This window comes from Scardinius erythrophthalmus (genome assembly GCF_964197995.2).
Source record: "Scardinius erythrophthalmus genome assembly, chromosome: 20".
NCBI classification, from domain to species: domain Eukaryota; kingdom Metazoa; phylum Chordata; class Actinopteri; order Cypriniformes; family Leuciscidae; genus Scardinius; species Scardinius erythrophthalmus.
The window spans coordinates 6,750,942-6,777,278 of NC_138240.1; the positions used below are offsets into that span (position 1 = coordinate 6,750,942).

The following is a 26,337-nucleotide window of genomic DNA, read 5'->3' on the forward strand; positions in this document are numbered from 1 at the left end:
TTAAAATAGATTTAATAATAGTAATTAATATTTTTTTATAATAACAGAAAAATTTATTAAAGTAATTTTATGGACCCTTGGTTCTAAAGGAAATATTTCATATAATATTTAGTGTGTCATTCCAGATACATGGCTGGTTATAAGTTAGGTCTTTGAAAAACAAGTTCATTAAGTAGCCAGTTGCTATTTGGCGTCGAAATAAAATAACACACACTAAATAAAATAATATAAAAATACTTAATTATCCAAAATTCCCAGTCATTCACAGAGATTAATAGTACATATCACCTTTTTTCCTTACATATATTTTTACTTATATTTTATTATCCATTATTATGTTGTTGTTTTTTTCAAAACAAGTACTTTTAAAAAAATGCAGAGACCCTCAAAAGTCTTTTATGCGGACTTTTACTGTAAAAAAATAAGCGTTCTCTTCAGATGACCAACTTCCTGTTAGCAACCAGGCCTTGTGTGACAACGGTTCCTAGGCAGGATGTGTTGGTCTTAGCGGTATACGCAGTTATACAGTTCATACAAGTATTTGTCATCATTTTTATTTAGCTAAAGTCAAATAAAAACCGACATTCTGTGACAGCGCTGTGAGAACCATAATGCAATAAATCGTTCGACACTTAACGTCAGCTAACGTTAGTTCTAAAGTCATCTTTTCAACGCATCGCTTGCTAGTCAGGTTTTTGTTGTTGTTGTTGTTGTTGTTGGGTTTAAAAGTCACAAACCCTTCAAGATGAGCGAACAGCTCAAATTCATCGTTGAACAGCTGAACAGGGAGCCTTTTAAGAAAAACTTAAATCTCATTACTTTCGATTCTCTTGAGCCTATGCAGTTACTGCAGACTTTAAATGATGTGCTGGCGGAAATTGATCCAAAGGTGAGTCAAAAATTATCTTATATATATATAAATATAAAAAAATAATAATATAATATAATACATAGCAGTACATAGTACACTGGAGTGCTTTGCATATCTGTCAGGTTTATTTGGATGTGATGTCTTTCCACTAATCAGCTGTTTCTAACACTTTATCTTGTCTTGATCCATGTATATTTTGTTTCAGCAAGCCCTCGATATACGTGAGGAAATCCCCGAACAGACAGCCAAGAGAATGTTTACTCTTTTGGGGATGCTGAAATACAAGCCGCCTGGAGGAATATCTGAAGTGTAAGACAGAAATAGTGATAAACGAGTATGTAACAGTGCACAAAAATGTATAGGTATTGTACATTGTATATACAGAACCATTCAAAAGTTTGGAAACATTACTATTATTGTTTTTGAAAGAAGCCTCTCATGCTCATCAAGGCTGCATTTATTTGATCAAAAATACAGAAAACAGTAATATTGTGAAATATTATTATAGTAATGGTTTTCTATTTTAATATACTTTAAAATATAATTTATTTATGTGATGCAAAGCTGAATTTTCAGTATTATTACTAGTCTTCTTCAGTTCTGAGAACATTCAGAAATAACGTTTTCATAACTTAATGGGAATGTTAGCAAAGTGTTCAAGAACAAATTTTTGTTAGCTGGGTTAGATCAGGACAAATGGGCACCACAGTTGGTGCCAAGATCGTTTTCTGCTGTTCAAATAGAAAGATGAAATTGATTTAAGTGCTTCAAATATCCAATCAGCTTTGAAACGTGCATTCCTCAACAGAAGCAGTTTTCGTCAGGGTTTGGTGGCAGGCAGTAAGCCTGTGGTGCACCCCATCTTGCACTGGCTTTTACAGAGGATTCCAGAGCTGAAGAAGAGAGCGTATCTGGCCAGATTCCTCTTCAAACTAGAGGTTCCTGCTGAGTTTCTCCAAGATGATATCATTGCTGAGACCTACCACCAGGTATGCCTACTGAACATATGGCTTGGCCTTAAAAAAGATTTGTTTTTAGATTCTATTCTATTCTCTTCCATTTTATTTCCATGATTGTACCCTGTTTGTGTATCTCCTATAGATTCTGTTTGTGTTTGTGCATGATTTTATATTAAAGTCGCATGAAACGGAAGTTGTGATTGTCTGTGACTCTATTGATCTGAGTGAAACAGCTTTTTGAACAAAATGTGGGGCGGGACTTGATTTTGTCCATGAGGAACTGATTGGATGGTTGTGGTTTTCTATTGGTCGATCTCATGTGAGTGACAGGTTGTCGCGCCCTCACGCCAGTAAACGCGTCATCAAATGAGAGAAGAGATGTTGCTGCAAGAGGGAGGGGAAGTTATTTTGATTCAAGATTATGAGGGCACAGATAAATGGGTTTCTGGTTTCAGGTCATAAAAAGTCTTAATTTGCCCTTTTACAAATGAAGGCCATAAAAAGGTCTTGAATCAGAGCATAAAGTCTTAAATGCATTGCAAAAAATGTATATCTTCATAAGCATTTTTGTCCTGTTTTACAATACAATTATATAAACATCTTTAATTCAAGATACATTTACTTGAGATGTAGATGTAAATGAAGTCTTCAAGAACTGAAGTGGGTTAATACTTAAAACAAGAACAAATCAAATATCTTCCCTTTGAATTAAGTTGAATTTTCTGAGCCCATTGGCAGGATATTAGTTCTTGTTTAAACTCACTTCATCTTGAACAATTTAACAGAAAACAAGACTTTAGTTCATATTTTATTTCATTTTGCATTTAAGAATCTTGAGAGATTTGAACTGGAAGCAAGGCAAAAATATTTTTACAGTGTGATCAGAAGTGTTTCTAATATAACTCATTGTGGTTCTCCCTATACATTTACATTTAAAAAATGTTGACTCATTTTTTTTTCCTTCAGTTTGGTTCTTAAAACTTCTTTACTTGGTCTTAAAAAGGTCTTTTAAAAAGTAACCATGAATGAATACTGAAATATTCCATAAAAAAATTAGAATTGTCCACTTTGATTCTCATGGTGACTCTATTTTTTGTGCGTTTTTCAGTTGTTTTCATTCTGTTGTTTTCACAGTATGAGGAGCTGGTGGAGGGATTCAAGAACATCCATAAAGAGTGTGAACAGCTGAAGAGCTCAGGTTTCTCCACCGCTGACATCCGGCGGGTAAGAAAGCCTACACTGCCAAAGTCCCATCTGGTCATGTAGTGTTTTGCATTATATATACAATAATAATGTGTCGCTGCAGGACATTGTTGCAATGGAGGAGGAGAAGGACCAACTTATCAAAAGGGTGGAGCGTCTTAGAAAGAGGGTAAGGAGCTAAAATCCTATAGAATCTGTATGTGAAACTAAATAAAATAATGGAATCGCACCTGCAAATACATTTACAGAGGACTATCAAAGTGAGCTGCTAATGTTACTGTTTAAAAGGCTAAAGCTGCCTTCAAACATTTGTGTATAATTGTTGCGTTATGCCCCCTAGTGACAGTTGCACAGAACTTTCAAGTTGGTCCTGAAGCAGCCTTTGCCTTTCGCTTATTCACCATGGTAAAATGAAGGAATAGCAAATGTAAGCTTCTGATAGAAAAACATAGTATAGATTTTAGGGCTAATCAATGTAAATATTTATTTAAGAGTTTAATTATAAGAACATAGAATTTAAGAACAAAAAATTAAATGTATAAGAACATAATTATTCATAACCAGCCATTTTACTGAAATAGTGTTTAAAGAATAATATTTTAGAGGAAAAATATTATGCTCATCATTTTGAATACATCACATCCGGTCTGGCAGTCGCATACAGTCTAGCCAAAAAAGTTCTGATATTTCAACACATCCGAAAATTCCACATACGCATATGATTGTAACTCCTCACAGCCCCCAAATTTAAAATGAATGACAGTCTTTCATAACAGGAAACCCCATTAGCAGGTTGCACCCACAGAATTTGGACAAAAGCTATTTTTGTTTGCATAATTATTGATTAATAGTTTAGCTAATTTGGTATTGCTTTCAGCTGGTAATCAAAGTATGTTATAAAAAAAATGTACTGTAATACAAAAACACTTTTAACTCCATTTCATTCACATATTTGCACAGAAAATGTGAAAGATCAGTGCTGATTCTGGTTTTTGTGATGTTCTTCTACTCCACTAGGTGGAAGCAGTGTCAAACCACAAGCGCATGCTGGAACTGGCCAGACAGTTGAGAGTGGAAAAAGAAAGAGAAGAGTCTCTTGCTCATCAGAAACAGGAGCAGAAAAACCAGGTAGAGACAGTCTGAATGCTTGCAGGAATACGTCAGTTTGTGTGTTTATGTCTGAATAAACACATTGGAGCTCCATGACCTGTTTTCAAGCAATCACTGTCTACTGGACATTCTGATAGCTTAGGCTGTGTTTTGTCTCTGGCGTAGCTCTTCCAGGCAGAGCAGAGACTGCAGAGATCTCATATCCAGCTCAAAGACTTGCAGCAGGCAGCCGCAGACGAAAAGCCAGAGAGTAAGTTGTTATACTTGAGGACACCTGTCCCAGAATAACTCAAGAGTGTTCTTGTTGTTAGAGCTAGTGCTGACAAAATGCAATGGTCATGGGTTCGATTCCCATTACACACACACATACAAATTAAATATAAATAGGATTATTTTAAACAAAGCTGACTTTCTATTTATAAAGGATATACTATGTATAAATTATGGCGATTTGCCGACTTTTTTAACCTTTTGTCATTTGTACCTAGTTTTGTGACCCTTTTTCAGTCGTTTATTCCCAGTGTATTTGTTTTTTACTTTGTGATTATTTCTTGTGGTCGCACATTGCAAGTTTCAGAACTCCACAACAGTTTCTTTGACATTCACTGAATCTCATTACACCCTCACTGCAATAGACAAGCGTTGCAACACAGAGTGAGATCCCTTTAGAACACACATTTGATCCTAAACCACAGGCCTCATGAAGAGACTTGAGGAGGACATCAAGTTCAACTCCTACATGGTGTCTGAGAAGCTGCCCAGAGAGTTGGAGAACATGAGAAAAGTGGTGCAGTACCTACAGAAGGTGGCGTCTGAGCCTGCTATGGGACAAGCAGAGCTGAGGGAGCTGGAGGACAAGGTCAGCCTGTGCGCATGGATATGAATATTAATGTTAAAGTTCAAACTTTAACAAACACTGCTCTGTACTGTTGAGTATCTTTATGTTCAAAGTTTAGGTTTTTTTGAAGGATTTTTTTTTTTTCATGTTTTTGGAAAAACTCTCTTATGTTCAGTAAAATACAGTAAAAACAGTAACATTGTGAAATATAATTATAATGTAATATCATGTTCTATTTTAATATATTTAAAAATACAATTTATTGCTGTGATGGCAAGTATGAATTTTCAGCATCATTACTCCAGTCTTCAATGTCACATGATCCTTCAGAAATCAAACATTTCTTATTATTATCATCATCAATATTTTCAGCATCTTTGATGAATAGAAAGTTCAAAATAACACTTATTTGCAATATAAATATTTTGTAGTAAATGTCTCTAACTGCAATTTTTGATAATTTTATTGTGTCCTTGTTGAATAAAAGTGTTTTTCTTTAAAAAAAGAAAACTCCAAACCTTTGAATGGTGGTGTATGTAGTAATGAAATGAGTCTTTTGTTCATTAGATCAGAGAAATCAACACAGAGATCAACCATCTGATCGAAAAGAAGATGATGCGTAATGACCCAATGGATGATAAACTCTCTCTGTTCAGACAGCAGGTTAGATGTTATCTCTCTTTTTCCCTTTTTTCCCCTATCTGTGACTTTGAAAGTTTAAACAGGTGTTGTTCTTCACAATTTACCTGATGGGTCACGTTTATTTTGTTTTGCAGACTATCTTTATTCATGCAGGGTTGAGTAATGTGTGATTAAGTGTTTGCCCCTTAAGCCTTTTAAGCCCAACGTGCCCAGAATGGAAACACAGTGTATAGGTGACCATGTGACCTCTGGCCCAGAGTCCTGCACGTATGCGGGTGAACTGCTAATGTTTGATGTAACGGGTGGAATAATATTTACGTGGTCATTTGAGGTGTGGGAATCAATAGGCATGGGTGAACTGCGGGTCCAGTAGCCAAGACTATTTCGCCTCAATTCGTTACCCACTGATAGGCAGCTGCTTATTGTGTTCACGCTGTGCAGTCTAAAGAACGTCAAAGGTTTCTAATTCCAATGTGATTTGCAGCGTTGAGGACAGCGTTCGCGCCCTGCAACTGAAGTGATTGACAGCTTCAGTCATTAAGGGAGGGGTCTTTGCTGGCATTCTGTTTATAATCTATTCGCAATTTGAATAAAAGTTTAATCTTTCATGCTGCTAAGAGTATCAACAGCCACGTATACACTGCAGAGACAACCGCATTTCATTTCAGAGTGAATTTTCTAAAATAGTCCTGATATTGTTTGACAGTATAGGCTCATATTTGGCTGTATACTTATGGAGAGCACATTTAAATATGCACATTTGTTCAAAATAGCCTGTATGGGCAGATTGTTCACATTATGGAAGCAAAAGTTTTGTATTGCTTACACGACGAATGCACTTTCTCATCTTTTTTTTCTTTTAATTGTTTTGATTGCTTGTGTTACATTTTTGTCTACCTGATGTAGTAGATTTAATGCAGGTACGGTTCAGATCGTGGTCTTTATGTCAAACTGGTCTGGTCGGGTACGGAATTAAATTAGTGCTGTTGTCAGATAACGGGTCGTGTGCACGGTTAAGTACTGCTGGTGCGGGGCAGGGGCAGGTGCAGGTTTACCTAACAGGACCCGTGCAGGACTCTGCTCTGGCCTTCATAACCGTAATGGAGAGATGATGCACTTTGTCCTGCGAGTCTTTGAACATGAAAGAATGTTTGATGTTCTCTGATTTGCTAATACAACAGTGTGCATTTGTTTCATATGTAATTGCCAGATGTCTATTATCATAGCCTATTACATGGCTCTCCAGAATACTTGATTCTGATTGGTCAGTCAAATACCTTTGTATGACAACTAGACTGTCCCATAATTGACCTTTGTCCCACGCAACTGATCTTCCTACACACAGTGGTTTCTGAAGGTCTATGGGGCCATTCACACATAATGAAACAGGGCAGTGGATAGAACGCAAGGGATAGAGACATGTTTTTTTTTAAAGTTGAACTTTTTCATTTGAGCGCTGCATTTTTAGAACGGCATTACAAATGCAAGCACAACAGTCAAATACATCTATCTATCTATCTTGCGTGTGTTTACATTAAATACGATGTAAAAGCAGCACAATGGAATGCAAAAAACACATTCTGTGTGAACGTCCCCTAATGCCACTAGTGAGAATTCTTCTAATTTGCATTATGTTTTTGAATAATTTGTCTATCAGCATCAATATAGCAAATTTGCTTATTTTATTAATGACCTGGAAATATTGCAGAATCTTACTTATTATTTTTTTTTGCAACTTTTTTATGAATATATTTATATTATAAACTTTTTTAAAGGTACCGTATGTAGGATTGTGGCCAAAACTGGTACTGCAATCACTTTAAAAATACTGTAGAGCCGTGTATCCCCTCCCCCTCCCCCCTGACTCGAGGTTGCCAGATAAGCTGCAGGATTCAGCAGAAACGTAGGCTGCTTCAATGAGCTTCCAATGGCAAGTGATGACGAGACGTAGCCTACACAGTAAGTTTTTTTTTTTCTGTTAATTGTGTTTATGCTTTATGAGAGATATTTTGATGAGTAATTACTAATTTAAAAAATGTATTAATTGTTGAGGTGCTGGGGCCATAATAGCTGAAGAGATAAGCGTTTTTGATTTGATATTTAATTTGATTTGATTTCTTTATTTTGAACATATACAATTACAATTCAAAAAAAATCTGAGGAAAAAAAAAGGATAATAGTAAAACAACAAAAAAAAACATATAGACTTAAACAACAAAATAATACTTCCTTATTTTTCAATACGAAAAAAAAAAAAACTCGATTTACAAGTGCTAAAGTTTTTGTCATATTATAGACTAAAAACAGAATAAACATTTGCCACAGAAATTATAACACGGGACAAATTCAATGTCACCAATGGCTATCACATGGTTGTTTTCAGTCCCATCAGAAAATATTGTTAGAGTAACTAATAAATTACATTAGCAATGGTCATACAGGTCAACTTGCAGCATGTGTAACTTAGTCCACGATATACGTGAAGAACGAATGACGAATAATTTTTTCTGAGGTAAAGTTAGGCTTGTCTCAATTACGTTCTCTTACGAGAGGTTCTCTCGTATTGCGTAGTTAGCTTACGCTACGGGAAAGCCTTTCTTTCTCGAGATACTGAAGCCAAAAATTATCCTTAATTTTTATAATCTTGTCAACGCAGTGCGGCAGCCTGCAGACCTAGGGCAAGCTAACTAGCGTGCCCATTGGCTGCCCTGCGGCAACTGCAGCAGCCTACCGCTGAGCCCTTGGCGTGACGTCACGACCAATGAGCGCGCTTGGCGCGCTTAATGCGTCACAGCCCGCGAAAAGGGGTGTGGCTTAGCGTATATAAACAGGGCTCGGAGGCTGCTTCTCTGATTTCTGTCTTTTCAGCGAAGCTCTTCGCATCGCTGCTCTCTGAGGAAGCCGCCGTCGAAACAAGCGACCAGCACGCCGAGGATCTCAGCCTGAGGACGGCGGCCGCCTTCGCCGTCTTCAGCTTTCCCTGCCTGCTTCGCTATCCGGCGATCATATCCTTTACTGCTCTGTTTTGTATGTGTTTGTGTGTTCGCCCCGCGACACACTTTTGCATCTAAAAGAGCGCGAGGCGTTGTTGCAAATGCCTCGCTCATCCTGTGGCTCGTGCAGAGCCCCGCTCAGCGATGGAGACCGCCACGTGGTTTGCGCTCTCTGCCTGGGCTTCGACCACGCAGCCCGCGCCCTCTCCTCGGGCGGCTGCGAACAGTGTGAGGACTTGCCGATGTCGACCCTGCGGGCTCGACTCGCCATGTTTGACGATCCTCCACCTTCCCCGGCTGCTTCTTCAGGGCCGCGTAAGAAGAAACGCCGCTCTCAAAGGCCTCCAGAGCCGGTGGTTATAGCTGAGCGCTCGCCGGAGCCCCTCCCGCGAGCCTCGCTTTCTCCTTCTCCCCCGCCCTTCACCGACGCGCAGCGGCCGGCTACTGCCCGCACTGCCGTCGCCTCAGGGGATGAAGCAGATGACGCCGCTGACAGCTGCTCTCTGCTTGCTTCGGACAGCGAGGAGTGGTCGGGCTCTCACCGCTCCGCCTCCTCGACTCCTGAGTCTGGCAGGTCCCGCTCCAGTGTCGACGCGGAGCTTATCCGCCTCCTCACCAAAGCGGTCGACCGACTGGGGTTGGACTGGTCCCCACCCAAGGAGCCCGCGCCTAACCGACTCGACGGGTGTTTTCTGCCTAGCCGCCGCCAAGCGCCAGCCTCTAGGTCAGCACCCTTCCTGCCTGAGCTCCACCAGGAGCTGTCGAAGTCGTGGAACGCGCCCTTCTCCGCTAGACTCCGCTCGTCTGTCTCCTCGGCTCTCTCCCAGGTGGACGGGGCCGCCGAGAAAGGCTATACCGGCATCCCTTCCGTTGAGGAAGCGGTGGCAACGCACCTTTGCCCGCCGTCTGCTAGATGGCGCTCAAAGTCTGCCCTGCCGTCTAAAGCCTGCAGGACCACATCAGCTCTCGCCGGCCGCGCATTCGCCGCCTCCGGCCAAGCTGCTTCTGCCCTGCACTCGATGGCTGTTCTTCAGATCCTGCAAGCCGACCTCCTCCGCGAATTGGACGAGAAGGGCTCGGATCATACAGCCTTAACAGATCTGCGCAGCGCGACGGACCTTTCGCTCCGTGCTACTAAGACCGCTGCACAAGCCATCGGCAGATCTATGGCCGCGCTCACCGTCATCGACAGACACTTATGGTTGACGCTGGCGGATATGAGTGAGTCAGAACGGGCTGTCTTCCTCAACGCCCCGCTCTCGCCCACCGGCCTCTTCGGCCCTGCGGTCAGCGGGATTGTGGACCGCTTCTCTGAAGTGCAGAAGGCGTCGCAGGCTATGAATCTCTTCCTGCCTCGCCGCTCGAGCCCAGCCGCAGGCCGCTCTCAAGCTCAGCCTCCTGCGCGCAGCTCCACACAGCGCTCGTCTCGGCCACCAACCACTTCGCAGCGACGCCAGGGCGGCCGCCCTAGGTCGCGCTCGACCAGCCGTCACAGACCGCCGCCCCCCCGGGGTCCGCGTCCCAAGATAACGCTGAAGTCTGAGCCCGCGAAGTCCTCCTAGCACCCGCAGGGAGGAAGAGATGGCTGAGTCCCGCTGCGGCCGGACCGCCATCAAAACGCCCAGCTCTGTCAGTCCCCTCAGTGCAGGCTACTGCAGCAGCTTACACCGCAGCCAACGAGCCAGTAATACCACTCGCTCGCCTGCACACAAACGCCGTTTTTACGGCGGCCCAAATAAATCTCAGAAAGAGTGTAAATTCGGGCTTTCCGGCTCCGGCCGAAGGTGTTGTAAGTGTAGAAAATGTGCCCACTCCCACGTGCTCACTGCTTCACACAAACACGATCCCCATGGTAACGCGTTCAGAGCGCTCTCTCATAAAGCGGTCACACGCCGCTCGAGTAATAAGTGTAGTAAATGTGCCCACAACTCTGTGCTCACATCTACCTGTAACTCGCTCTGCCACTTGGTTACCCCGGGCAACAGCGGCTCAAGCCGAGGGTGTTATAAGTGTAGAAAATGTGCCCACTCCCATGTGCTCACTGCTTCACACAAACAGGGTCCCCATGGTAACGCGTACAGAGCGCTCTCTCATAAAGCGGTCGCAAGCCGTTCGAGTATTAAATGTAGGAAATGTGCCCACAACCTTGTGCTCACACCTACCCGCTGCTCGCTCTGCCAGCCAGTTACCTTGGGTCACGGATCCTCTAAAGCTCCCAAACACTGGCCGTGTCATAAGTGTAAACCCTGCGCCCGCTCACGAGCACGCGCACTCACTTGTAGACATGATAATCCCCACGCCTCTCTCGCGCCTGGGTTGTTTGACAGCAAATCACGCTCCATCCGATGGGACCGAGCTACTGAACGCTGTACAGTCGGCCAATACTGTTTACCAGCCCCCGTGTTCGAGCACCAGCGGCGCGCGCGCCGCGCCTTTCTCTCTGATACAGGCTCCCCATCCCGCGCAGCGCGGCGATCTGAGCCCAGAGACCATTCGACCCCTAGCTATGCATGCGGAAGCATGGGAAGCGATTCAGGGCGCGTCAGAATGGGTGCTGAAAACTATAAAACACGGCTATTCGCTTCAATTCGCTCGTCGCCCTCCGCGCTATACAGCACAGACGGAGACGAGAGTGAGTTCAGAAGCGGCGCACTTGCTTCAAGCAGAAATAGCGAAGCTGCTGCGCAAAGGGGCTATAGAACAGGTTCATCCTTCTTTGAGCGAGTCGGGCTTTTACAGCCGCTACTTCCTCGTGCCCAAGAAGGACGGAGCGTTCAGACCTATTTTAGATCTGAGACATCTGAACAAAGCCCTCATGAGACGGCCGTTCAAGATGATCACAACCAGAAAAATCCTCGCGCAGATTCGCCCAGGAGACTGGTTTATCTCTCTCGATCTAAAAGACGCATACTTTCAGATCCAGATAACTCCCCGTCACAGGCCATTCTTGAGATTCGCCTTCGAGGGTCGAGTATATCAGTACACAGTCCTGCCGTTCGGCCTGTCTTTGGCACCCCGTACATTTACGAAATGCATGGACACGGCCCTCGCTCCCCTGAGGAAACAGGGAATGCGAATACTGAATTATCTGGACGATTGGCTTATTCTAGCGCAGTCAGAGACGGAACTTGTGTCTCACAGAACAGCGCTTCTCAGCCATCTGGAGGAGCTGGGTCTCTCGGTCAACTGGACCAAGAGCTCGCTATCACCCCGTCAGTCAATTTCCTTTCTTGGAATAGAACTGGACTCGGTGGCTATGACGGCCAGACTGTCGGAGCAGCGCGCGCGCCGCATCCGCCTTCTCGCCGCATCCCTCCAAATAGGCAGCCGGGTTCCGCTGAGGACATTCCAGCGTATCCTGGGGCATATGGCCTCAGCTGCAGCAGTGCTCCAGCTGGGTTTACTGCGCATGCGCCCGCTCCAACGCTGGCTGAAAATGCGCGTGCCCCACCGAGCCTGGGCGGCCGGCGGCTTGCGAGTCAGAGTGAATCAGGGATGCATTTCAGCCCTGCAGCCCTGGCTGGCAGCCGAATGGTATCACACAGGAGTGACTATAGGAGTGATTTCACACCGGAAAGTTGTCTCGACAGACGCTTCCAACCTAGGTTGGGGAGCGCTCTTCGAAGGCAGACCGGTCTATGGCCGCTGGTCAGACCAGGAGAATCTCCTACACATAAACTGTCTAGAGATGCTCGCGGTCGAGAAAGCGCTCAAACACTTCCTCCCATTCCTCCACGGTCACCATGTTCTAGTCCGTACGGACAATACATCGGTAGTGGCCTACGTGAATCACCAGGGCGGTGTCAGATCAAAGATGCTCTGCACCCTGGCGGAACGCCTCCTCGTGTGGGCTCAGCACTCTCTGCGCTCGCTGAGAGCCGCGCATGTGCCTGGCCACCTGAACGAGGGCCCCGACAGACTGTCCAGGGACAACGTTCCCCCTGGGGAGTGGTCTCTACACCCCCAAACAGTCCAGTCACTGTGGCGACGGTTCGGCAGAGCGAAAGTCGACCTTTTTGCGTCAAAAGACAACGCTCACTGCCCAGAGTTCTTCTCGAAGAACGAGGACGCGCTGGCCCAGATCTGGCCCAGCGGCCCGTTGTACGCTTTTCCCCCGGTCTCTCTGCTGCCTCAGGTCATCGAGAGAATCAGGGAAGCGCGCCACTCAGTGCTCCTCATAGCCCCATGCTGGGAGAACCAAGCTTGGTTCCCGGATCTAATACAGCTGGCAGACTCAGCCCCCTGGCCGATACCGGTGAGGAGAGACCTCCTCTCTCAAGCACGCGGATCGATATGGCATCCCCATCCAGAGCGCTGGTCTCTGCATGCGTGGAGCCTCAACGATTACACGCTAATCTGCCAGACGGGGTCATGAACACGATCATACAATCTAGAGCCCCCTCTACGAGGCGGCTCTACATGTCGAAATGGTCAGTGTTTAACACATGGTGCACTGCTAAGGGGCTCGATCCACAGACATGTGGGGTATCGCGAGTACTGTGTTTCCTTCAAGAGCTACTGGACGCGGGCAGGTCCCCCTCCACGCTCAAAGTCTATGTTGCGGCCATTTCAGCGCTCTCGGTTTCTGAGCAGGGCCGCGCATTAGGAAGGAACGAGCTCGTCATCCGCTTCCTTAGGGGAGCCAGGAGGATGAACCCCCCGCGACCCCCCTCGGTTCCTATGTGGGATCTCTCTCTGGTCTTGGAGGCCCTGAGAGCGCATCCCTTCGAACCCTTGGAAACTGTGGATATGAAATACCTCACGCTCAAAACCGTTTTTCTGATAGCACTGTCGTCAGTCAAACGAGTGGGAGACCTTCACGCGTTATCTGTTAACGCCGCGTGCCTCGAGTTCGGACCTAATGACTCCAAAGTCATTCTCAGACCGAGGCATGGGTACGTTCCAAAAATTTTGGGCACTCCCTTCAGAGCACAGGTCATTTCCCTCTCAGCCCTGCCGACGCACGGCAGCGAGGCCGATAGTAATCTCCTCTGCCCGGTCAGGGCGTTGAGAAACTACATTTCACGGTCCGCCGCTTTCAGGCGCTCGGATCAGCTCTTTGTTTCGTTTGGTGGGCGCACCAAGGGTCTCGCCGCCTCGAAACACAGCCTGTCCAGATGGATAGTGGACGCTATTGCTGCTGCTTATGCGTCTAAAGACCTGCAGTGCCCATTGGGCGTTCGAGCTCATTCCACTAGAGGCATGGCCTCGTCGTGGGCATGGTCCAGCGGGATTCCCATTCATGACATTTGTGCAGCGGCAGGCTGGGCCTCCCCCTCCACGTTTGTTAGGTTTTACAACCTGGATGTTCCCGCCTTGCAGGCGAAAGTCTTATCAGTCTAAGTCTCGCGTATGCCAGCCCACTATCTGTGCGCGGGCTACGTTGTGTGATTTAGCTCTACTGGTTGAGCTGCACTATACAGGGAATTGGCAGTTAGGACCGGCCGTGCCGCTCCTAACCCCCTAGTGTGTGCTTATGTACGGCGCTAGCCCTCTTCGGGCTGCCCGGCTCTCCGCTATCACGTTCCCCGGGCTCTCCCTGGGACTCATTCAGTGGATGCTGGGCGCGCACGGCGTTGACAAGGGCGTTCCCGTAGCGTAAGCTAACTACGCAATACGAGTAGGTATAACTACGCAAAACCTCTCGTAAGAGAACGTTTCGGTTACTCACGTAACCTCTGTTCTCTCTAGAAGAGGGAACGAGTATTGCGTAGCCCGCCGTGCTCGCGCCACGAGCTCATTTCGCTTCATGCGACAGAAACCAGAGAAGCAGCCTCCGAGCCCTGTTTATATACGCTAAGCCACACCCCTTTTCGCGGGCTGTGACGCATTAAGCGCGCCAAGCGCGCTCATTGGTCGTGACGTCACGCCAAGGGCTCAGCGGTAGGCTGCTGCAGTTGCCGCAGGGCAGCCAATGGGCACGCTAGTTAGCTTGCCCTAGGTCTGCAGGCTGCCGCACTGCGTTGACAAGATTATAAAAATTAAGGATAATTTTTGGCTTCAGTATCTCGAGAAAGAAAGGCTTTCCCGTAGCGTAAGCTAACTACGCAATACTCGTTCCCTCTTCTAGAGAGAACAGAGGTTACGTGAGTAACCGAAACGTTTCAAATTGCCATAATGGGCGTGCTAATGTTTTCATCAGCGTCTCAGCATAATGACAGAGAAACGGGCTCCTATAATGCATTGCAAATGCATAGCCTACGTCCATGTGAGCTAACGTTACGTTGCTTGAACACGCATAACTTTGTTCGACTGTCATATATGAAATGTCCATTGACATCCAGTACAAGTTAGCCAAGCATAGATGAATCTTACCTGTCTAGGAGAAAATTAGCAACGTTGGCGTCTGTGTTCAAATTCTTCTCCGTTTTCAGCCGCCTGCCCGCCTCCATCTTTCAAAAGCATCTCCTATACAAATTCTGGTTTTATTTCGGACTTTGTTACAACGAATTTCTGAATTATAACGAGGTCTTTTAACGTTAGACATTTTTATCCGACTAGAGTTAGGGTAGGTTAGGTTAGAGCAAAGCTGGCAACCCGGATCCCGAAACACTACTGACTTCGTGATTGGTCGATAGGTGGAGGGAGGCGCTCAGGCCAAAACACAAAATGACAACATCAACATCAGTTGAGGGCTGCAAGTCCACTTTTTAAATGACAATATCCTAGCCATACTACTGTTGTCAGTGATATAAGTATTTGAAATGAACATGATTTCTTAATGTCTAGTGACACATCAGGGCAATTTTATGATTAATTGAAATAGATTTCTTACATACAGCTCCTTTAAATATATTATAACTTAATATATATTCAGGTTGAAATTTTCATTTAAAAAAATCTCATGTGGGAGACAATAAACCAGCAAAAACTTAATAAAAAAATAATAAATGTAAAATGTAGTGAATTTGTTCTTTTAGGCTGCTATAATAGTCCATAAGAAGGAAACCAAGGTGGAGGAGTTGCAGGAGGCCCGTGAGGAGCTGGCAGCTGTGGAAAGAGAACTGAACATGAAGAGCAGTCAGGCTCGAGAACGGGGCGGAGCGGAGCTGATCCGTGGAGATGAGGTACTGAACACACACAGCACAAAGAAACGCCGCTGCACGTGCTTCAGGGTTTATCTGCTTCTAGATAGAAATATTACAGTATTTATTCTATTAAAACTTCTGTATTAAGCAGGTTTTTGGCAGAGGGGAATGCCTCAGCCCTCTTATTTATTCTCTCTAGTAATGTAGCACTGATTTAAAGAGGGCCTATTATGCATTTTTACATTTTCAACTTAGTGTGTAATGTTGCTGTTTGAGCTTGAAATATATCTGGTAAGTAAGTTACAAAGTGCAAAGTCACTCCAAAGAGAGTTATTCTCTATATCTGTAAGCAAGTTTTCTTTCGGGAATGTATACAACACAATATTCTTAATAATTCCTGCCTAAGGCATATGCAAAAAAAAGGGGGCGAGGCTTTATTGAGTTGCGTTAGTAGTGTGTTGACACTCATGGTTATGGTAAGGGGTTTGACATTTCCGAAACACACTCAAAGTGGCTGACCATTTACAACACACTGGTCCAGCCGACCAATCAGACTACATTGTGCTTTTCAGAGGGAGGGGCTTCATAGAGACAAGAACTAATTAGAGCATTGATGACAGACTGGGAAGAGAGGTGCTGCAGCAATGTACAGTATGGGAAAAAGAATGAAAACATTCTAGTAGACCCCAAAAACAAAATCAAGATTTTGTAAAAGGGATGTCGTGGCTTAATGGTTAGAGAGTCAGACTGGTAACCCGAAGGTAATGGGTTCGATTCTCAATATACCGACAGGAAATAACTGAGGTGCCCTTGAGTAAGGCACCTAACCCCCAATTGCTCCCTGGGTGCCACAGCAAAATGGCTGCCCACTGCTCTGGATGTGTGTGTCCCGTGGTTTGCAGTGTGTTTGTGTGTTCACTACTCACTCTTTACTAATGTGTGTGCACTAACTTGGATGGGTTAAATGCAGAGGACAAATTCTGAGTATGGGTTACCATACTTGGCCTTCACATAATATGGCCTCTTTAAAAAAAAAAAAAGCCAACAGTGAATTACCCCTTTAAGCAGCACAGCTCCGATAGGGCAGGTGACAGTTACGTCAGTTGGCCTGAATTTTCTCACACTGCTCTCAGAGCCAGGGCTGTAATAGTTTTTCCCAGGATATTTCCTATAGCAACTGTCAGTGATGAACAGGCCTGTGTCTGTTTCTGAGACCTGTGAACTATCCTGTCCTCACTTTTTGCTGTCTGTCTGGATTTTTTTTTAACAAGCAGACGTTCCATTCCCTGTCTGCCCTTCGGCAGAGATATTGGCAGGGTGAGCAGATAGAGCGGCACCCTGGCTAAAATAGCCACCATCCCTCCCCCAATTCTAAACTTCCTGCGATTTTATCAGCCTCCCCACGATAACGCTTACTTCTGTCCATGGTTCATCCAACTGTGAACAGTAGCAGCCAAGTGATGGATAGCTGAAACTTTAGAGGGAGTGTGTGTCTGTAGATGTGCAAGTCTGAGCTGCTGAAATAGACATAATCCAAGTATGGTCAACTTGTGGCACAAAATACAAGGAAAAAGAAGGGAAGATAATGGCTTTTGGACCAGTGGGAGACCCATCTATGACCCAAATGAACCAGATAGATGGATCTGATATACAGTATATGCAATATGTTTTATGTTGAATTTATGTTATTTTAAAAAGACAGAACAGAACGTGACATCATACCTCAAACCTTGCAGTGTCCAAAGAAATTTTGCATGCTCAAAGTCTAGTGTGACCACAGCCTTAAACCCTAAAATGACCCTTAAAATAAAAAACTAAAAAACTAATAATACACAAGTTTAAACAGAATAATTAATATAAGTGCTTTTATGAAATTATAACAAGCTTCACATTTCTTAGTTTAAATCATATGTGAGTTTCCGTGTTCCGCTCCCTCTCACGCACAGTTATATTTGAACTGTAAACTTGTATTGAACCTGCAATAATGCATTTAAATGCTCACGTGTTACTGCTTTGATCGTTTGTGATGATGGAACTTGAGAACACAGCACAGGATTATTCCTGCTCCCCTCCCAAATTGCTCCAACCTTGTCTGCCCTTGCTGTCTCAAAATACACAAAGCATAAACTCTCACACACAATCTCTGCATGCCCCAAGTGACATACGGCACATTGTGTGATTTCTGAGTTTGCTCTCTGGTGCCTCTCAACATTTATAGCCATTGGCAGTACAGACAGAAGAATAGCCTGAGCGAGTGAGCTGCCAGATGAAGATGTTTTTTATCCCCTCTGGCTGCATGCCTGCGGACTCAGGTTTCTTTTGTTGCGATCCACTGAGATGTCCCAGTGCCACCCTGGTTTGCCCCTTCTTCACACCCCCTCATTCCTCAGAGCTGTTTTCTCTTAGAGATTCTCACCTTACCAGAGACTGAGCCAAGGCCACAATGTTCCCCTGACTTTGTCTCATTGCATCCCTTAGCCCGTACATGCACATGCACCTCGGGTGGTGTGTGTGTGAATACCATTTTCCCATGTTAGATGATAGATTTGCTCTGTTTGCAGTCATTAGTGAGACATAGTCACTCAACCAGGGCTCATTGTATTTGTGATCTGTGTTGATCCTGTCTGAAATATCCAATGTCCCATTTTCTCTTTGCACAGCAGATTCTTTTGACCCTGTTGTATGAAATTGGATTTCCCTTTTTTACTTATTGACTGTCCATGTTATTGTATACATACAAGTATTCAATGTCCAAAATGTATAATTCATAAGCATTTACTGTTTTTTTGGTGACAAAATCTGCAAAATCAGACCTATCTGCGGTGTGACCTGCTATATACTTCATGTAAAACTACTTCAAACTGCATTTGGCTTAGTTTTTTTAAATAATAATTATGAATGCAGATTCAATGACCTAAAATTAAACTATGATTAACTGAGAAACCACATGAGTGCTTATGTTTTTAAAAACGCATTTGTCACACCACAGGACCATTTAAAATTAACTAGTGATGGAAAAAGGGCAATTAAAAATTGTGGAAAACTTACATGAAATGGTTATTCCTTTTATATTCATAAATTTATCTACTTCACATCTTGATAAAGAAAAAATATTATTTGACTATTTATTTGAGTAGTTTTTCTGGGATATTTTCTGTTTATTTACCAGCCTTTTTTATTCTTGTTTTTCTCTTTTTATTGCCCCTTTTCCCCTTTGTCTTCTATTTTTATTATAGTATTTTTAACTGTTGTTTTTCTTTGCTTTTTTATTGTCCTTTTCCCATGTCTTGATTAAGGTTTTGATTTTTCTGCCTGTGTTTCAGTTTAAGCGATATGTGGCCAAGATGCGTGGCAAGAGCAGCACGTATAAGAAAAAACGTCAGGAGATTGCTGAGCTGAAGGCAGAGTACGGTGTTCTACAGAGGACAGAAGAGATCCTGAGAGAACGACACACAGCTGGACAACAGCAGCTGGTAAGTGCACAACACAGACAAAAAAGCAAGCCAGGCCAACCTTGCTTTTCTTATTACAAATTACTGTCATTTGTATTTATTTGAATTTCAATTTATTTTAAATCCACTTCCTTGCATTAAAATTCGAATCGGCATCCTCTTTGGTACATTAATTCAAATTAAATTCAAATTCAGGGATTGAAATTTCTCTAAATATTGATAAACCCTGCTTAACGGCCACCTTTGTTCTGCTTCATCAATAATGTTTTAGCTCATGTTTATCAGTGTATCATTTCAGCATTTTATACGCACTGGTACATAATCTACCTTCCCTGTACCCATCCCTGTCTATGCAAATTGCATTAATGCTGGAGTTACAGCACCTTCCTGGAAATGACTTCACACCTCTGAATCCTCCCGGCCTCTGACTTGCTGATAGCCCATTTGACTCAGAAAGGCTGAGCTTGGGCTATTTGTGATCACGGCATTTGCTCCCTGTCTGCGTCCTATGCTGTTATTTTTTGAGTAGGGGAATTTTCCCCCTCAGTTTTGCAGTTGTTTTCCATGAGCCTGGGCCACAACCCTCCCGCACAATAAACCGAAATAAATCCGAAAGCTTTATGCTGAAAATAAGATCAAAATACCATGAGCCAAGTTTAAACAATACAGTATGGTGGCTGAGAGAGCCCAAGGCGCTACACCTGAAGAAAACACATGCAAATAGAACCCCCCCAGCAAATTAAGAAAGCATCTTCATCAGTTGGACTACACATGTGCTGTAAATACTCACAACGCAACTAAATACAGAAACACACTACAAATACTCACAACGCAACTAAATACAGAAATGCGCTTGTGAAATGTTAATTGTGTATTTTGTGAAATCATGCAGGCTAATAATATCCAAAAGGCTAAGGAATCTTACGATCAGGATGTTAAAATAAACTAAAAACCCCATGTTTCAGGTCATCGACAACCAGGTTCGTCACTTGTTGGGGTCCACTTGAAGTGTGTCTATATTTGTTTGAGTTGTGAGTATTTGCAGCGCGTTTCTGTATTTAGTTGCATTATGAGTATTTGCAGTGTGTTTCTGTTTTTGGTTGCGTTGTGAGTATTTACAGCGCTTTTCTGTATTTGGTTGCGTTAACTGGGTTGCATTGCATAGCAACCAGCCAGAATGCCCTAGCAACCCCTTGCAACGACCTAGCAACCCCTTGCAACGACCTGGCAACCACCCAGTTAGAATCTCCTAACAACTGCATAGCAATGCCATGGCATAGCATCCACAGCTACCTAGCAACACCTTAGCAACCATCCAGAAACCTTAGCGACACCCTTGCAACCATCCAGAAACCTTAGCGACACCCTTGCAACCAGAGCATCCTAGCAATACCCTAGTGAGCACCTAGCAACCGAAGTAGGAAGTACGAAGAGGTACTGCGTAAAATGCATTTTCACTGGCGCCATTTTGAATTTTAATATTTTGATACTGAAACTTACATAATAAACATACATTTATTGGTTACCACATTGATTTTTCACAGTAACAAGAGATCTGTTTATGTCTGTTGTCCTATATGTTATATAATATGGACATTTTACAAAATATAAATTGTTGAATTGGTGCATTTTGTTAAAGCATTATGTCACTATAACTATTTACAGAACCAAACCGGAACTGTGATCACAGCACTAATAATTATCTTTTTTACCACTACTAACATTTGCATATTTAAATTTCCCTGACTAGTCTTACATGTTTAGGAGATGAAGGCAAGTTGAGTTGAGTCAGACTGAAGTGTCAAAATGTGATTAGTTATGTAATCTTCCCAGGATATAATGCTCAGCACATTTCTGTCCTATTATAAAACCCATGGCCGTTAGTTTCAACTTGACCTGTGAAGTTCCCTCTGTACCCAGAGAATAAAGTGCTTTGCACTGCAATTTGTGGCTTTGAGTCCTGACTGTCTGTACAGACACAACCCGTCAGAAAGTGCTTATCCATGACACTAGCCGTGCACAAACACACCAGCCTTCAAAATCTGCATTACATCCAACTTTTGTTATCACAAAGAAAGAAAGAGATGCATGAATAACATGAAACGGCATTGACAGTTGTTTCAGATTTCATAATATCAGAGGAACTCTCTTCACTCTGCGCTCTCTAAACCAATGATATCATCATAGGCACAGGCAGCCAATAGCCAATTCTTTTACCTATTTCACTTTATTAAGAAACTGAAAACAGAGAGCGGCTATATAGTATGAAATTACCATTCCACTTCACATAGTCCAATGAAATTTGAGCTTGTTGTGCTACATCAGGATTGGTTCGTGTATTATACATGACAAATGGACATGGCTGAATTATGTAATATGTAAATTTTTAATTGAATAGACACGTTCTCGATTGCTTTTGTAAACTAGACTGTGTGGTCACAGTTATGAATTTGCACCCACTGACATAAACTCCTTGTAAAAATCAAATGAGACCAGGGCACTCGAGATTTTAGAAAAAGTAAAAAGCCTTTATTTATTCATGGCTATAACATTTTTAAAAAAACGTTCATATATTTGCATATAAAAGAGTGAATACTGGTTATAGCAAGCTTGCAGTGTCAGAATACCAGTCTGTCAAGTCTGAAGCAAGAGGCAAAGCCATAACCCCCCGGGACATTTATTATGTAAGTAAATGGGGCCAATTTTGAATTCATTACAAGTTTGTTGCTACAAAGGTTGGCTAACATGGTTCAGATCTTGCTTGATTTGTGCAGCTCGCAGCTAAAATGTTATGAAGTACCACTGATTGGTTACCTTATGCAAATAGTATACTCAAACTGAGAAACATTTCAGTAAGTAATCTAATCAAACTGACAAGGTGAATAAACATTTGTTCTATTTATGCTTTGTTTGTGTTGTCGTGTTCAGCAATCACTGGAGGCTCAGCGGGGGATCTCAGGCTACAGTGATACTCAGGAAGAGCTGGAGAGAGTCTCCGCTATCAAGAGCGAGCTGGACGAGATGAAGGGGCGAACACTGGACGACATGTCTGAAATGGTGAGCTGGGCCAAGTACATGAATACAAACCGCCCCCATTCTGAATTCACTAAATACCATATAATAACAAAACATCAAAACTATGTTTCTTTAACTGACTTTTTCATGTGAATGCATTTGGTAGTTTCTCTCTCGGATCATCATCTCTCATGAAGATTTGTGTTAATTTAGGTAAAAAAGCTGAATTCAGTGATAGCACAGAAGAAGTCTGCTCTATCTCCACTGATAAAGGATCTGAGAGCTCTGAGACAGGAACATGCGGTGAGTGTTTAGTGTCAAGCAAGTTACTGGAGATACAAAGCCATTTGTTTCTCACCCCATACTGAGAATCACTATCAACTACAAAGAGCCAATCAGCATATCAGCTCTGTCAGAATTATATTCTCTTTTGTTTTGCTTGTTAAAACAGGAGCTCGCTCCAGATTTTGAGCAAAAAAAGGGTCAGTATGACACCTGTGCTGCAGGACTGGAGAGCAACAGATCCAAACTGGAACAGGTACTCTATTATGGGCCTCAACCAGGGTTGTGTAACATTCACACTGAATTGAGGGTATATTTTAAATGAAACTCCTAAGACTGAATTGAGACTTGGAGATTATAATTATAATTTGAATTCAAGAACGTTTAATTCTGCATTTAACTTTTCATTATGAATAACCATAAACATTTTATTATTCACACAAGATCTGAAGTATTTCCAGAAACATTAGATTATTTTCAAAATTAAATATATATATTTTATGGTGATAGTACATGTACATTTATTTATAATAATTATATATAGTGTATTTTAGATTGATATACATTATCTATAAAATTTTACTTATTTTTATTAAATACAGTGAAATTATATATATTTTATTATATAGAACTAATAACTTTCATTTAATAGGCCATGGTGGAAAATTCTGTTTTTTAGTTAATATTGAAAATATTCAAAATGGAGCCAAAAAGCATGATGGATAAAATTATATTTAATTAATAAACGATATTATTTCATAAATAAAGATACTTTTAATTATTGCTATTATCATAAAAAATGTAATGTTATTATAACATTACCATTGTTATTATGTATTTTTTTTGGGTGGGGGGGGGGGTAAACTATAAAATATATTAAAATATATTTAATCTATATTTAAATGTATACTTTTTCATGTATTTATATCTTATATTTATTTTAAGTGCAAGTATTCCTCTCAGTCCAATTCAGATTCAGGTTCAGCATCCTGTGTGGCCAATGCGGTTGAAATTCCAAAAATAGCTATTATTAAATTCTTGCCTAACCTTGGTCTCATCTTGTCTGTTTTTTAGCATCTTATGAAATACATTTTGGAATATAATTAGATGAGCAGAGCAGACAGTGATTTAATGTCCTGATGTTATACAGGAAGTGAGGACACTCAGGGAAGAGACTGCACAGGAAGAAAGCCGATATCATCACATTAACTGCATAAGAGAGGTAAACACCCATTTTCCCCTTAGACATCAGAGATTTCCAGTCCTGTTGTTTTCTCTCACTCTTCCCTCGGCCTCTCCTTCACAGATTATTGAGAGTCAAATGCAGAGAGCTGCAGAGCAGAGTAAGATCAATCAGTCAATGGACTTACAGGTGCGGAGGACGGCTCTCAGGTAAGAAACTGAAGATCTGCTATAGAGAAACCTCAAAGCTCCAGTGAAAAGACAGACATGCACAAACACATGAATTCGTGCTTCATAACTGATAAACAAATGATCCCTGAGAGACTCTTTTGAGCTCGCAGCTCTCAGCATGCCTGCCTGCCTACTGCTCAGAATGGCTTTTGTTTCAGCTATGCTTCAAGTATCTATTCACCCATTTTTGATCCATACAGCCTACACATTTGAAAAGTTTAGCACAATTTCTGTGACATGTGGAGGTGGGCGGTAGCCTTGTGGTTAAGGATTTCAGCTGTCAACACAAAGGTTGCAGGTTCAATCCTAAGCAGGAGTGACTCAGGAATTGGAGAATTGCTGTAATCATAAAGTTATTTTGCTTATTGTTAGATAAGATTAGCGCAATGAAAGTGTATTTGGATACCTGCTCAATAGAAAGTAACTAAATGTGACATTTAAAAGGATTGTTCATAATTAGATTGGCCATAATTTCCTCATGTCGCTTCAAACCTGTATGATTTTCTTTTTGTGTGTAGAACAATAATATTAAATTGTGTAGAATTTATTTGAGAGCAGGATCAGTCAAGCCCCAAAACATAAAAAGACCCAAAAAGTATTGTAAAAGTGGTCAAAATGACTTAAGGTTTTGGAAGACTTAAAAAATGAAAATATATTTATTTATTTGACTGTATTTTACAGAACCTGACAATAAATCGCACATTATACTCTACAACAAATCCTTTCAATTTAATTCAGAGCAGAACAGGAATGGAAAAAACAAGTATAAAACAAACATAAATTCTAGTGGCATTTATTATGAACAACATTTATTGTAAATGCCTAAACTAATTTCAGTTAAAGCAAAACTGAAACTACTGGGGTGTGGGAAATGCACTATACAAATAAACTTCACATACTTCTCTCATTCGGCACAAATCCAAATGTGTCCGCAAACGTATTCTGGAAAATACAGCAAGTATATCTGGAACACTATAAGAGTGAGAACATGAAGACAGAATTTGTTAACTGAAGGAATCATTGTCTATCCTTCCCTTGCAGAGAGAAGTACATCTCGAACACAGCTGAGCAGGAGTCCTTGGGCAAGGTGAGGAAGACCGTCTTTGACCATCTGTCAAACCTCTCTGACTCATAACTTGGTTCCACCAGGTCGTTCACTTGTCTTTATCTCATCTGTCGGGCTCAACTTGGTGTTAGCGAAGAGTGGGGGGCCTGGCCTCTGACATATTTCGGCTAAACCGCGTGGAGCATGCGATCAGTGTCACGCCACATCATGCCAGTGTTAGAACAAAGCTTGTGTAATCATTGCCCTCATGTCTAACCAGTGGACCACCCTCTCAGCACGGTGGAAGGAGAGACGACGGTATGCCAAACTCTCCCATAACTGCCCGTCCTGCCCTTTAACTGTTTACTGCTGCTACTTTACAAGCTTTCTGAATCCATGAATTACACCAGATTTGACTTCCGGCACATGGGTACAATAAATTGAATGGCTCAGCAAGAATTTGAAATTCGGATAAGGTATCGTGGGGTCAGGTTTTTTGCACCAACCGTGCTTTGAACATATGTAAATGACTGTTTTTATCTCCAATTAGCATCAGAACATGCAGCACTAGACGTGTTTTTCAAAGCCGATGAACATCGTGTCTCTGTGGTTCTCTCAGGTTCTACGTCAGCAGGTGAAGCAGGTGCGAGAGAACCAGGAGCCCAATATGAGACAGATGAAGATGTGGAAGGACCTGGAGACGCTGTTGGAGTGCAAGAAGCAGTGCTACCTCAAGGCTCAGAGCCAGGCGCCTATTGGGCACGTCATCCAGGATGTTGGCAAGGATATGCTAGTTCTGTGATTCCATTTCCCATGTAAAAGTTGTCTTTCTGGTTATTAATATATGAATAATAATAAGAAGAATATATATACAATAGTTTGTATATTATGTATGATAAAACTGTATATTAATACGCATATGTGCATTCTAAAGTAAAAGAAATCTCTGAGAGTTGTCTGAATAAGAGTGTTCAAAGCTGACACACTAACTTCCAACAAGTCCCTAGTCTCGGTTTTGACACGTCTTTAAGAACAGAGCTCCAGTCTATGTGTCCGAAGATAACGCCTGACAAAGTGCTACACTTTGGATGCGCCTGTGCTCCAAGTTATTTTGGGAAACAACAGCCATGACCTTGGCCAGAAGAGCTGTCCAATTTAGGAATTCAGTTAGATCTCCGAATGTTGCTCTGTCATGGTAGTGCTAAAGTAGTAAACACTCATTTGTCCCATCATCATACATTTAGTAAAAAAAAAAAAATGTGGAATGGAAAATCTCTGTATGGAAAAGTGAGAAGACTGCTAGGCTAGTTCACTTCTATCTTTGTTTGAAAATTTGAAATAAAACAATTATCTAAACACATTGTATAATATAATAAAGGCATAGAACATATTGTAAATTAACAATTTATGCAGTTGTTGTATTTATATTTTTTAACATTCTAATTTAGAATCTTCAGCAGTTCAGAATCATCTGCAGATGCCATTC

At 42.4% G+C, this 26,337-nt stretch overlaps 1 protein-coding gene across 1 annotated transcript; it reads left to right on the forward strand.

The window, feature by feature from the left end:
- The first annotated feature begins 462 nt into the window (after positions 1–462).
- ift81 (intraflagellar transport 81 homolog) lies at positions 463–26,252 on the forward strand. The gene is made up of 18 exons (XM_081349502.1): positions 463–889; positions 1,077–1,180; positions 1,680–1,860; positions 2,965–3,054; positions 3,137–3,202; positions 4,051–4,161; positions 4,309–4,393; positions 4,839–5,002; positions 5,549–5,644; positions 15,537–15,683; positions 18,968–19,117; positions 22,025–22,153; positions 22,325–22,414; positions 22,563–22,649; positions 23,544–23,615; positions 23,700–23,785; positions 24,848–24,893; positions 25,471–26,252. The coding sequence occupies exons 1-18, from the start codon at positions 746–748 to the stop codon at positions 25,651–25,653; spliced, it is 2,031 nt and encodes a 676-aa protein (XP_081205628.1). The 5' UTR covers positions 463–745; the 3' UTR covers positions 25,654–26,252.
- Positions 26,253–26,337: the final 85 nt, after the last annotated feature.